Source organism: Nicotiana tabacum, chromosome 21, assembly GCF_000715075.1.
Source record: "Nicotiana tabacum cultivar K326 chromosome 21, ASM71507v2, whole genome shotgun sequence".
NCBI lineage: Eukaryota > Viridiplantae > Streptophyta > Magnoliopsida > Solanales > Solanaceae > Nicotiana > Nicotiana tabacum.
In genome coordinates this window covers 11,170,787-11,184,992 of record NC_134100.1, presented here as the reverse complement: position 1 = coordinate 11,184,992, position 14,206 = coordinate 11,170,787, and the positions used below count along the sequence as shown (strand labels likewise).

At 33.6% G+C, this 14,206-nt stretch overlaps 1 protein-coding gene across 1 annotated transcript; it reads left to right on the top strand.

Annotated features, from left to right (window-relative positions):
* Positions 1-8,531: 8,531 nt before the first annotated feature.
* Positions 8,532-13,778, top strand: LOC107810642 (2-methylpropanoate--CoA ligase CCL4-like). Its single transcript, XM_016635431.2, has 3 exons — positions 8,532-9,643; positions 11,716-12,085; positions 13,187-13,778. Exons 1-3 carry the CDS (start codon positions 8,612-8,614, stop codon positions 13,633-13,635), a joined length of 1,851 nt encoding a protein of 616 aa, XP_016490917.1. The 5' UTR covers positions 8,532-8,611; the 3' UTR covers positions 13,636-13,778.
* Positions 13,779-14,206: the final 428 nt, after the last annotated feature.

Below are 14,206 nucleotides of genomic sequence, written 5' to 3'. Positions count from 1 at the left end.
CTTGTGCAACCACGTCAACAACCGTCAAAATTTTCAATCAAAACTTAGTGTAGAGAAAACTGAGTATACTAAGAATTTTTGTATTTCTATCAATGACAATTGATAATTCCGTTAACTCCCCGGCAACAGCGCCAAAATTCCGCGACCTCTACATATTGTAGTATAGTGGTAAGTATTCCCTCCTGTCACGCGGGTGACCCGGGTTTGATCCCCGGCAACGGCGCCAAAATTTGATCACGCCCAACTATGCCTTATAAAAAGGACCATGCGGATGTTGCAAATATAACCTGAGTATTCTGCCCAGAGTCGAATCCACAGAGAGGTAACCTATCAATCACTATCTTTAGACCCACTATACTCTTGAGAGCTAATTTCCCCAAACGTTTGAATCGCAGTTGATGGTGTCTTTAATAACTAAAATTGCAAGTAAATAAACAGTTGTATTCTAAGGATGCTAAGGTTGTAAACAATAATGAGAAAACGCTAAGGTAATGACTTCCCCTATTGATGGAATCCCTTCTGTTTATGCTTCATACAAATTGACCAACACCTCTCTATCAACCATGAATGTTCATCTTACCGTAAATCTCTCCCGAGTAATCACAGTAATATACTCAATGCACTCTCCCGAGGTATACTAGCTAGCTCTAATTAACACGGTTCACTTTAAATTGCACTCAAGACTTCGTTATCCCTAATCCCGCCTTTAAACCCGCAGTTATAGATCCCTCTTATACTTTGGGAGTGGTGTTGTTCAACAATAACTTAAATATGTACTCTCTCCCGAGTTATGCACACTAAATAGGCACAGCTAATTGAGGATCCTGTCAATTAACTACAACATACACAAAGTTGAATAAATAGAGATTGAAACTAGCAATTTGTATTCACATAAACAAGAAGTTCATCCCCCAATAGGTTCCATCAAAACCTTAGACAACGGATTTAGCTACTCATAACTATGGGTAAACAAACTAAAACAATATTCATCATAAAACTTGCAAGAAAAATAAAGAAAATATGAAAGATGTTTTGGGTGATCTCTCACAATTGTTCTTCTTGCCAAAATACTCTCTAAAACAATACATGCCTCTCTTGGGCGAAGTCTAGTGTTTAAAATAGGATTTTGGGCTAAAAATCCCGTGTTTTGCACTTTAGTCCCTGAAATTCTCCGCCTCCGCCGCGGTTCTGCTGCGGTCACGGTCAAACCGCGGCCAAACTTGCTCTCTGATTCTCACTTTGTTTGTAGCCCTCTTCTACCGCGGTTCTGCTGCGGTCGCGGTAGAACCGCGACAGTACTCTTTCAGTTCTAACTTGAGCTGTTTCGCGTGGTTTACTTGACGGAATTTTATGATCGGCCTCGATTTCTCCATATTTGATAACAAAAGTACTCCATAGCCTTCTCTGGTCATATATAACCTGCAAAGCATAAAAAACACTAATAAGAGCATTTTGTTATCATTTTTATCATCCAAACTATACAAGAAGGTGGTTATTTAGGGCCTGATTATAGTTAAATTCACCTATTATCAGTTGGACTCGTAATTGAATGGGTGTTCGGGTTCTATACATTTTTTCGGGTTCCGAGGTGCGGTCCGTGGGAGTTGACTTTTGTTGACTTTTTGCAAATTGTATAAGGATCATAGCTTTGTTAATTGAAATTATTTTCTCTTGCATTGTTTGATGTATTTAAGTTTTATTTTGCTATATTGGGCCGAGCGATGGTGAATTGGTAAAGGTAAAGCTAAATTGAGTATTGAGTTGGCCGAATTGAGGTAAGTATCTTGCCTAACCTTATGGGGGGGAACCACCCCTTAGGAATTGAGTCAATTGTGCTATCTTGATATGTGAAAGTTGTGTATGCAAGGTGATGAGTGGGTACACAGGTTATATGTGGTGTTGACCGGTTAGATTGTCTAGTCTTTTTTTCATGCCTTTGATCAAATTGTCATAATATGTGGTATCTTGTTATTAGGCTACACTTACATGCTCTATCTGATGTTGTTAGCATTTATTTATCTCTTGCTCGTTGTTCGGCCTTATTTGCCTTAGTTGAAGTTATTACCTTTCTTGTTGCTTTGTTACTTGTTAATTGTGAGTTCCTCTATGACTCTGTGCATATATGCTACTTGTCTAAATTGTTGTGATTACATGTGTAGTTATCATGTGCCTTACATGTCTTGTTGTTTTTGTAAAGGTTGTTGTATTCCTTTTATTTTTACGTGATTCTCTTGTTGTCGTGTACTCATACTTGTTGTTGTTGATTTAAGCTTTTGTCTGGGGGGGATTAGGTTGCACACCGCAACAAGAGAAATAAGGGTGATATATTGAGGAACAATAATGGAGAATTGATATTTTCTGGTGGGATCGGGTTGCACACCGCAATATGAGAAATAAGGGTGATATATTGAGGAGCAATAAGGGTAGACTGGTGGGATCAGGTTGTGTCGCAAATATATATATATATATATATATATATATATATATATATATGTATATATATATGTATGTATATATATATTATTTACTTTTATTGTAATTGTTACGGAGGAATAAGGGAGGATTGGAGGGATCGGGTTGCGCGCCGCAACATATATATACTATTTACTCTTATTGTAATTATTACGGAGGAATAAGGGAGGATTGGTGGGATCAGGATGTGCACCGCATCAATATATGTGCTTATGTATTCCTCTCTGATTGTGCAAGTTATTCGATAGTTTTACATTTCACTTAGGAATTGGTTATAGCTGGATACTGATAAGATCCTAGTTCATTTATTCAAGGCTTTGATAATTTGTATTGGGTAGCACGAGGATGCTGTTGTGCAAAGTGAGATAAAAATATGTGCGCACAAGGTGCCATGTGTGCTAAAGGTTTGGAAATTGAGGTTATGATGTGACACATCGAGGATTCGGAATTGTGTATCAGAAATGATGTGATTGATTGAGTTAACATCGCCTTCTTTATTCGAGCACATTTTTACTTGTTTGTGTCCCAGATATGTTGGTGTTAATTTACTTGGTTATCTTTCATTTCCATTCATGTTTTCCTTTATTGTCTCTACTGTTTGTAGTTTAATTTCTCTCTGTTGTTGATATTACTTTGTTATCTTTATCTTGATGGTTTATTATCACATCATGTTCAATTTATTTGAGTAGGTGTCTTGACTGTTCCTCGTCGCTACTCCACCGAGGTTAGTATTGATACTTACTGGGCACCGCTGTGATGTGCTCATACTACACTTTTGTATATTTTTGTACAGATTCAGGTATTTGATAGATAGTAGCTGCGCGGATCGTCGCGATGGAGACTCACTGTAAACCTGTTGCTGCATTCGCAGGCCTCGGAGTCACCTTCGTTTGTACTTATTTCCATTGTTTCCTTTTGTTCCGGAACAGTGATGTATTTATTATGTATAAATACTCCTAGAAAGGCTTATGACTTGCACTACCGATTTTGAGAATTGTAAGTGTTCAGAGTTATCTAATTTGAAGTTAATGAATATCAATGTTATTTCTGTTAGTGCTAGGCTTACCTAATTTATAGACTAGGTGTCATCACGACTCATTCGGATAAATTTTGGATCGTGACAAAATACCACTTCAACTTTAAAATATTTTTTTTACTTAAGTTTCAAATACTCACTTTTTTAACTTCAATAAAATAATCTCCCGATTGGTATAAAATTTTGAAAACCAAATACAGAAGATAATGAAATATGTGGGGCTACCTAAGACCAAATCACGTACTGGCTTTTATTGCTAATATATAGCTAAAGAAAGTATACTTAGTACTCCCTTAGTCCACGATAAGTGATTAATTTGTTTTTTTTATTTTGGTCCAAATTAAGTAAGTGTTCATTTATATAATTAAGAAAAAATTACATTTGTTTTCCTAAAATTATAACCCTCATGTACGTATCCCTAAAAAGTCTTTTACTCCTCACATTAAATTATCTTGCAATATTTATTTAATTAAGAGTAATTTAATCGCACTAACTATTTTTACTTAAAATTTAGTATTTCTAAAAAGGACGTGCCCAACACAAATTGGTCGTGAATCGAAGGGAGTAGTCAATTTGATGGGATTACTTAGTAGTTAATGTGATGGGAGTTTTCCTTTTACTCCTGTCTCCTATTAAATGTTCAATCAAATGCGCAATTAAAACTAGTAGCATGCTTTTAAATAGAAGCCCTCCATTTTTTTTATTGTGAAAGATAATCTAGTGGTAGTGTTGATTTTTGTACTCGCTTTTCCTCTAGCACTTTAAAATATACAGAGCTATATAGGTTTCTTGATTGAGTGGCATAAAGATTATGTAAATATTTGAAAGAGATTTATAAAAGATTTTTGGAGCATTTAATTTATTGTCTTTAAACGTTTTTGGTTAAATATTCAAATTCTTTTTTTTTTTAACATTCTTATACATGCATGCACATACGTCTTGAGTATGAGTCACTTAAAATATTGTGATTGACCAAAAGTCTTTGTCGTGACGTGCAATTCAAGTTAATTAGTTACTAATACCTATAACTAAATATTGAAAAAATGTAAGTTCAAATTCTATCTCGAGATTACTATCTTTATCCTTTATACCAAACGTCCTTAAGTTATTAGCACTCTTTTGAATTATGATATTCTCAACGTCATTTCTGTCGCTAGGCGTCCCAATTTTTCCATTTAAAATATTGATCGATGTATGCGGGCATTGGCGTACACACAAATTTTTGTAAGCAATATAAAATTTTAAAAAGTAAATAAATAAATAAATTATTATAACTACAAGCGTTGTCATTTTTATATTTATAACTTTTATTTTTTTATTATTATTATCTATACACATATCTCGAAAAGTATTAACGAAACGGTGTTACGTGACACCGCTTGGAATAAGGTGTTTACGCCCCTATATGCAGGAGCAAAGCTACAATATGGGTTATGGGTTATGGGTTTGAATGAACCAGTAGCTTGTGCAATCCCTCTATTTGTCTTTAAAAATGCATTTAAATTATATGTTTTGAATTTTACAACTTAAAAAAGCTAATCTTCAGAAATTATAAATTTCAAATTCTTATGTCGCTAAATCAAAAGGCCTTCCTTTATCACAAAAAATCATCATTTTCCTCTGGGTTGAGGTGTCATAACTCATAACTAGAGTCAGATCCAAATATAATGGATAATTAATAGTTTCAATTGTTTATTGGCGCATTTTGAGGGATAGCAATCCAATTTCCACTAGTTTCATAGAGTACTTTTTGATGAAATCTTCAACTTGTAATTTAGACTTTTAGACTGGCCGAAACGTCGGTTGAGCGTAATATAAGTCATTAACAGTCAACATGCAAACCAGAACAAACAAATATAACAGGATTCAGTATATATATATATATATATATATATATATATATATATATATATATATATATGAGTTTTTGGGTATGTTTACCCCTTAGATAACTAAATTCCACATTCAAATATTTATCGATTTTAGTGTATTTTCGAACATATTTATACTTTTTGGACAAAAACTACTGAGTTCACGTAAACTCGTAGCTTGCAAGGTGGATCCGCCCCTGAATACAAACATAAAAAATTAAAGAAAATTGATAAATGCCTAACTGATTTAAGAGAGATGTCATATCATCACACTGTAGATCAGATTTATGTTATACACTAAGATACCGATAGATTATATATGAAGAATGGAATATTAAGGCTCACAACCAGAAGCGGAAGTAGGATTTTGAATCATGAATACTAAATTCTAAAAAAGGCAATTTATTGGATTTTGAATAAATTATGTATACATACATATTAACTAAATATTTTAGATTAATAGGTAGTTGAACGTTTTCCTTGTACATACTAGTAGTATTAATGTTAGTCTCGTATTTTTTTATTCTAAGATTTTTATTACTATCTATTTTTTTCCGCTTTGGCTTTATTATTATCTTGTTAGTGTTACTGCTTCTTTTTTCATTTTTTATTGAGCCAATGGTCTATCGGAATCAGTCTTTTTACCATCTCAAAGGAGTGACGAAGTCAGAAAATTCTCCAAGGGTACTCAGACTTGAAAGAAGTAAAAAATCTCCTTAACGGTGTTCAATATATGATATATATATATATATATATATATATATACATCTAAAATTAATATTTTACTTACATATACAATGTAGTTTTTCATAATATTTCAACAAAGGGTGGTCAATTCACCACCTTTAGCAAAATGTGGCTTGGCCCCTGTCTCAAGGTAAGGCAAAATCTGCATACACACTACTCTCTCTAAACCCATTTGGGAAATTACACTAAATTTGTTGTTATTGTTGTATATTACGTAAATTTCTTAATACAATTATAGAGTCTTGATTAGCACTACTTAATTCTTCCAAATTAATAAATTGTACTCTAGCTCTGTCCCTGCTTATGACTACATATACGTACTTTCAAAGAAACTTTATAGAATCATCAAAGAAAATTTGGCAGCAATTTTCAATGTATGCAGAAATTGGAGGTACACTTTCCTGCTACAAATTGCTGTTAATTGCAGCCACCTACTTGGATCATGGAATTTCTATTGCGCCATTGACCAAGCTACGTACCGGTATTCGTTGTAGCATTCATTTCTATAATAAATTAACCTACCTGTCATAGATACAGCAACGCTTATCCACCTCTAAATTCTCTTGATATTCTGTTTATATATATATATATATATATATATATATATATATATATATATATAATATTTAGAGAAATCGGATATTTAATGGAGTACTACGGTATTGATTGATAAAGTTCAGTTCGAGCGGTGAAAACAGTCATTAAAATATATTGTCTACATCATATTTAGGAGTGACAATTTGAGTCCAAACTCATCTAACTCGCCCAATCCGCAAAGAGATTAATGGATTGGGCTACAAATATTTTAGCTAATGGGTCTATTTGGGCTGAACCCAAGTTAACCCATTATTTTTTATAGGTCATTCTGACCCATTAAGCAGCTCAAATACAACTCATGAGACTCACCCAAAGCAAAAGAAACTCAACCCATCCTATCTAAAAATTTACGTAGTTACCCCAATTTTACTTTTTTTTCTGCACCACCCACCTCCCCTCCCCCATGCAACCCTCCCCCCCCCCCCAATTTTCTTTTTTACTTTTATTTTTTGTATTTTCAATTTTTTATTTTTTATTTTATTTTTCTGCACCCCCCCCCCCCAACCCCCTCAATATTTATTTTTTTTTACTTTTTTTTTTGTATTTTCATTTTTTTTCCTGCACCACCCACCACCCTAACCCATTTTCCAACTTACACATTTTAAGGAAAAAGGCTCTTTTATGCAAGATGAGCATGGTTCTAAACACATGGTCAAGTTGGGCGATGGCCCATTGTTTAGCTCATCTTGACCTAGCCCATCTTAGCCCAAGTATACTTTGGGTTGGATTGGGCAATGACCCATTTATTGACCTAACTCATCTTGACCCGCCTAAATTCAGCTCAACCAGCCCATTTGCCACCCCTAAATTCACACTCCTTGGGGTATGGTCCTTATTCGAATCATGCATGAACACAAAATACATTGTGTACAGACATATCGCTTTGCCCTTTAATAATATTGATTGATAACTTTGAATAGGTTATAATATTAAAATTTTCAATAAAAAATATAAGGGTAAATAAGAATATTGTTTCCCAAAGAATTTAGACACCTGAAGCCTACCCATGTCACGCTGGAGCTCCGTTAATGATAAGGACAAAATGAGATAATTTCTTTAACGGCAAAAGTATGAATGCACCAAAAGTCTAATAATAGTAAAATTGAATAATTTTGAATAGCATATGGATAAATTTGAACTTTTTATTAAGTACTTTCTCTGATCCACAATAAGTGATTCATTTATTTTTTTATTTTGGTCTAAAATAGGTGTCTATTTATATAATTAAGAAAAAACTTAATTTATTTTTTCAAAATTACCCTTATGTACGTATCCTTAAAAAGTCATTTACTCCTCACATTTGAGAACAGAAGTAAGTGTTACTATAACTATGCTGCAATATTTAATTAAGGGTAGTTTGGTCAAATTATCTATTTTTTTCTAGAATTTAGTATTTCCTTAATGGGTGTGCCCAAAGCAAATTGGTTACTTATTATGGACCGGAGGGAGTAGTAAATAAATACAATTACAAAATATTTGACATTTTAGAAAAACTATAAACATTTATTACTTTTTCTAAAGTAATCCTTACGGGTTCTACTACTGAAGTGTTTATTAAGTGAGTGATAAATAAAACGGATAAAATATATTTTAGATAGATATTTTTATGATTAAAATTATAAAATATCGTTGTAAAAGGGTGTACAGAAAATTCCAAAGGTACAATTGGGCTGGATAATAAATAGTACTACAAATTAAAGGTGGGACGTTCAGCATTTATTCTTGTTCTATCTTTCCTTGTCTATCTCAAGTGGCCATTTTTTTAATTTGGGTATATATAAGTGGCCAACTTCTGCTATATATAGCACCATATATATCGTTGCTGAAACTTGTTATATAACCCATAGAAAGAAAGAAAAAAAGAGGGGGGAAAAAAACACACCACATTATGGTTATATTAAGGCCAAGCATAATACAAAATCCATGTCTAAATGCTTGTGACTTGGTTTCCTTTGGCATATATTCCAAACCATTGGAAATTCCATGCCTTAAATCAAGAAATGGTATTGAACTAAAGAAATTACGAAAAAGTTCAATCCGATCTTCACTAGCCTTAAATCCTGTCAGTCCTGAAATTTTCCAAGAAAATGGAAGCGCGACCAAGAAAAAACCAAAGGGACCTGCAAATTCATGTCCTTTTTCACCTTTAGATTTCTTGGAAAGAGCTTCTATTGTATATGGAAATTGTACATCAATTGTGTACAATGATATAAGTTACACATGGTCTGAGACTTATACTCGTTGCTTAAAATTAGCATCTTCCATTTCATCACTTGGTATTAAAAAAGGCGACGTTGTTTCCATCTTAGCTCCTAATATTCCAGCCATGTACGAGCTCCAATTCGCTGTACCAATGTCCGGTGCAATCCTCAACAACATAAATTTTCGACTTGATCCACGAACGTTATCTGTTTTGCTTCAACATAGTGAAGCAAAACTTATATTCGTGGATTTTCAAGCGACTTCTTTAGTCGTTGAAGCACTTTCTCTGTTTCCACCAAAGGTACAAATTCCAAAATTAGTACTTATTGAAGATGATGATCTGAACAATAAAAGCTCCTCATTTTTCGATAATAAGTTCCATAACAACTACGAGAACATGATTAAAGAAGGCGATTCGAGTTTCAAATTGATTACACCAGATAGTGAATGGGAACCAATTGTACTTAATTACACTTCTGGTACAACTTATGCACCAAAAGGTGTACTTCATAGCCATAGAAGTGCATTTACAATGGCTATTATGGGAATAATTGATTGGTGTGTGCCGAAACAACCTGTGTATTTGTGGACATTGCCAATTTTTCATGCTAATGGTTGGGGATTTTGCTGGGGAATGGCTGCTGTTGGTGGAACTAACGTATGTCTCCGTCGAGGTCATGATGCTTCTTCAATATATGAAGCTATTCACCAACATAAGGTAACGTTTTGATATTTAATCATCTCGTCTAAAAGTTTACTTTGCTTTCCTGAGCCGAGGGTTTATTGAAAACAGCATCACTACCTTTATAAGGTAGGGGTAAGGCCTGTATACATACTCCCTTATCAGAGCCCACTATGTGGGATTATACTTGGTATGTTGTTGCTTTTGTCGTGTAAAAGTTTATGTTGTGTGAGGAAAAACACACTTTTAGTTATGTGTCTTTAACATGTCTTTTCATGTGAGGGTCTGTTATTATTTTTTTTTTTATGGATCACACGCGCAAAAAATCATTTTGATTATCGGTGGAGGTGAGACCCGAATTACTCAAATCTCTGCCTGGTATTGAGAAATATCTACAAGCCTAAATTGTTTAAGACAACACAGTACTTCTTTCCGGGGTGTTCAAATCGAACCGGAAAACCACACCAAATCGAAAAACCAAACCAAACCGATTAAAAACCCCAATTAGGTTTGGTTTGACTTGGTTTGGTATTGAGTAAAAAAATCTGAACCAAACCGTCATATAAATATATAAATTTTATTTATATTTTTAAGACTTTAGAGTGAATTTTCTTTAGAAAATGTAGAAATATTTGGGATCCTCTCATGCATGGGCGAAGCCACCTTTAGCAAAGAGTGGTCAACTGACCACCCTTCACCGAAAAATTACGAAAACATACACTGTGTGTATAAGTAAAATATTGATTTTAGATATATAAAACCTATATTGAACACTCTTTGTCGGAATTTTTTTTCAACTACTTTCAACCTTGAACACCCTTGGAAACATTTCTGGCTTCGCCACTGCTCTCATGTATTAACCTTGAAAGCGTAAATTAACGAAAAATTATTGTTAGACGACTAAGAAATAACTATCATGTGTTACTAAAAAAATTCCCCCATTAGAATATATTAATAGATCATATGTTTGTCAATTTTTTTCATATTTACTAAATATATATTCACTTATTAAAGCCTTATCTATAATTTTAACAAAGTAAGATTGAACTAATATTCATGTAACAAAAAAACTCTAAAACCCGAAAAATCCGACAAAACCGAACTAATCCAAACCGATTTAATTGGTTTGGTTTGGTTTTGATAAAAATCGAACAAACCCGATCCATGTACACCCCTACTTCTTCCTATCATGTTTGCCAAAAATAGTTCCAGAATACCTGTTATTTTAGAAAATAATAAAGAATTAATCATTATTAATGATCATTATCAGAGTTAGCATTTATTGGAAAATCAATGTGGTAAAGATCAATGAATAAATATAGGTAAATTAGTCAAACAACCCCTAGAGATCGTTTGGTTTGTGAACAAACCAGAATTATAATTCCAAAATTATAATATTGAAATTAAATAATGACAAAATTATTTAGTGGGTTGCTTTTATTAATAAAGTTTTGGTTCAATGGAATAAAAATGGAATATTCTGGATATAATATTTTACATGTATTTGGTTTTACGCTAGATAAACTTGAATCTTTATTTTCAATTTTAATCTTGACGTTCTTAAAGGACTTTAGAAGAAGAGTCTCGGAAAAGGACATCTTTGTCACTTTGGTATTTTATATTGGGATTAGTAATCTCAGAACTGTTATTCAATATTAAGTATGGTATAAAAGTAATAGCACGATTGTAATATAAATTAATCACGAAATTACTAATTCTAAATTTAAAAATTCAACCAAGTGCGAGATAAAATAATCCTTATCCACAAACCAAGCTACCCCTAGAGTTCAACCAAACGACCATTACTAATGCTTTGTTAAAGAGTGGGTGGCGGAGAGGAGTTTTGGCGTAACTAGTAAAATTGATGTCATATAACTAGGAGGTCACGAGTTCAAGCTGTGGAAACAACCTTTTGCAGAAATAAAAGGGTAAGACTGCGTACTATAGACCTTTAGGGTCCGGCCCTTCCCCGGATCTCGTGCATAACGAAAACTTAGTGTATTGAACTACCATGTTAAAGAGTTGGTGAAAGTTATCATGACAACTTTATATGAATAGATAAGAGTATTAATCACTGCCGTACTATTTAATTCTTTCTGTTGCAACAGGTAACACACATGTGCGGTGCACCAGTAGTACTAAATATGCTATCTACCTATCCAAAAAGGCAACCCCTTGATTCTCCTGTATACATATACACCGCCGGAGCACCACCGCCGCCCGCCGTCCTCGACAGAACGGAATCTTTAGGCTTTGTAATAAGTCATGGTTATGGATTGACAGAAACAGGAGGACCTGCAGTAACATGTGCATGGAAACAAGATTGGGATCATTTGCCACAGTCAGAAAGAGCACAGCTTAAATCAAGACAAGGTGTGAGAATGGTAGGATTTACAGAGGTTGATGTAGTAGATTTTGAAACTGGAATTAGCATTGAGAGAAATGGTATAGCAATTGGAGAAATCGTCTTGAGAGGAGGTAATTATTCGAATTTATGGACTTGCACATATATTAATTACTTTCCGGTCTTAATTTATGTGATATCATTTGACTAGTTACAGTGTTTTAAGAAAGAAATGAATAGATATTCGTGTGACTATAATTCATCTTATTAAAGGTAAAGGAAATTTTTAAAATGGCAAAATACATAAAGAGACATTTAAAGTTGGTCTGAGATGTCTATCTCACACTCCAATTTACTCAATGATCAAGTAAACACTTTAATTTGGCACGGTTGTGTCTCATGGACATCCCCATCAGGTAAGCTTAGGTGTGTCCACGAAACACAGATCTGAGAAACTTTAAGTGTCTCTTTATGCATTTTGCCTTTTAAAATTAAATTATTTTTAAATATAAAAACATCGTATTCTTATTGGGATAGACTTAAAAAAAAGAATATCATATAAATTAGTACGGAGGATAGTATTTGTCATCATAAATTGTTTGGTCCAAATTAAAAGTGATTTTAATAAGAACAAAAGATTGTATGTTTAAGGGTTATAAGTTGATCAAAAAGGCCTGTAAACACCTTTTGTTTTATTTAGGTTTGGTATATATCCAAAAAGCTTGTAAGCCAACTGCTTATACGTCAAAATTAACCAAAAATCATAAGTTGGTTAACTCCAACTTATCAGCTTTTAAACACTTTTACTTTGACCACAACTTTTACAATCTTATCCTTAATATTTTTTCTAATTCTCTAAATATCTTTCCTAAAACAAAACTCCTAATTTTCTCTCCATCCATATTCGTCTGTCCTCCTCTTATTTATAAAGATACTTTTAAATTTATAAAAAAAAATTGTGTAGCCATGAAAATAGTCTCTTGTAGAAATGTAGGGTAAGACTGCGTATAATAGACCCTTGTGGTCCAACCCTTCCCCGAACCCCGCGCATAACTGAAGCTTAGTGCACCAGGCTGCCCTTTAAATTTTTTGTAAGGAATTAAAGGGTATTTTAGTCATTTTAATAAAGGAACGACTATCAGCACTTTCCAACCAAATACATCAACTATTTATTATCAATTTCATCCGTCCTCTCGAATTCAGATAGCTTCTGCTTCTAATTTTTGTTCCAACAGGTACTGTAATGCTTGGATACCTTAAAGACCCTGAAGGAACATCAAAATGCATGAAAAATGATGGATGGTTTTACACAGGAGATGTTGGAGTAATGCACTCAGATGGTTACTTAGAAGTAAAAGACAGATTAAAAGATGTTATAATTTGTGGTGGTGAGAATATAAGCAGTGTAGAAGTGGAGTCAATTTTGTACAAACATCCAGCAGTAAATGAAGCTGCAGTTGTAGCAAAACCAGATAAATTTTGGGGTGAAACACCTTGTGCTTTTATTAGTTTGAAAACTGATGCAGAAAAGATGACAGAGAAGGAATTAAGAGATTTTTGTAAAGAGAATTTGCCTCTTTATATGGTGCCAAGAACTGTGGTAATTGAAGATGAGCTTCCGAAGACAGCAACAGGAAAGATTCAAAAGTATTTACTTCGGGAGAAAGCGCGGTCGTTGATGTAGTGGACTTATTAGGCGCAAAGCTAGATTAGTCGAGTCAGCTGGTTTTCAAGAATGGATAGTTAAGAAAAGTATAGTATGAGTTTCAGTTCAATATTGCTATGAATTTAAGTTTTTATATTGGAAATATTTATATCATCAACAAACATTTGTGGGTGGGTGGGGGGGGGGGGGGGGGGTTAAGAATAAGCACAAAATATTGCCAGATGGTTTCTCTGAACACGATCTTGTTTTGCATTTACCATATTATTTTCAGTTCAAATGTCGCTAAGAGTGAAAGATTTTCAATTAGTATTTCTCTGAAATTATATCAATGTAATAGAAAAACTTAAATTTTTGGCGATGTTTGAACTGAAGGTCATATTGATAAATGCAAAGCATGGTCGCGTTCTGGAAAAAATCATGTGGTAGTATTTTTGCTTGTTATAACCTTTCCTACCAATGGTATAGTATAAATCGACATGATGTAAGAATTAAGAATATTTGTAATTTTACTACTACAAGTCGGAAGTGGATGAGCTCAGTAATCACATATTCTAATGTATGTCTATAGCATAGTCCATTTTGTACTATT

Excerpts from the sequence above, each read along its gene's own strand:
- LOC107810642 (XM_016635431.2), top strand. The coding sequence starts at position 8,612 with ATGGTTATATTAAGGCCAAGCATAATACAAAATCCATGTCTAAATGCT. Across the intron at positions 9,644-11,715 it reads AAGCTATTCACCAACATAAG|GTAACACACATGTGCGGTGC; the intron begins GTAACGTTTTGA and ends CTGTTGCAACAG. Across the intron at positions 12,086-13,186 it reads AGAAATCGTCTTGAGAGGAG|GTACTGTAATGCTTGGATAC; the intron begins GTAATTATTCGA and ends TTGTTCCAACAG.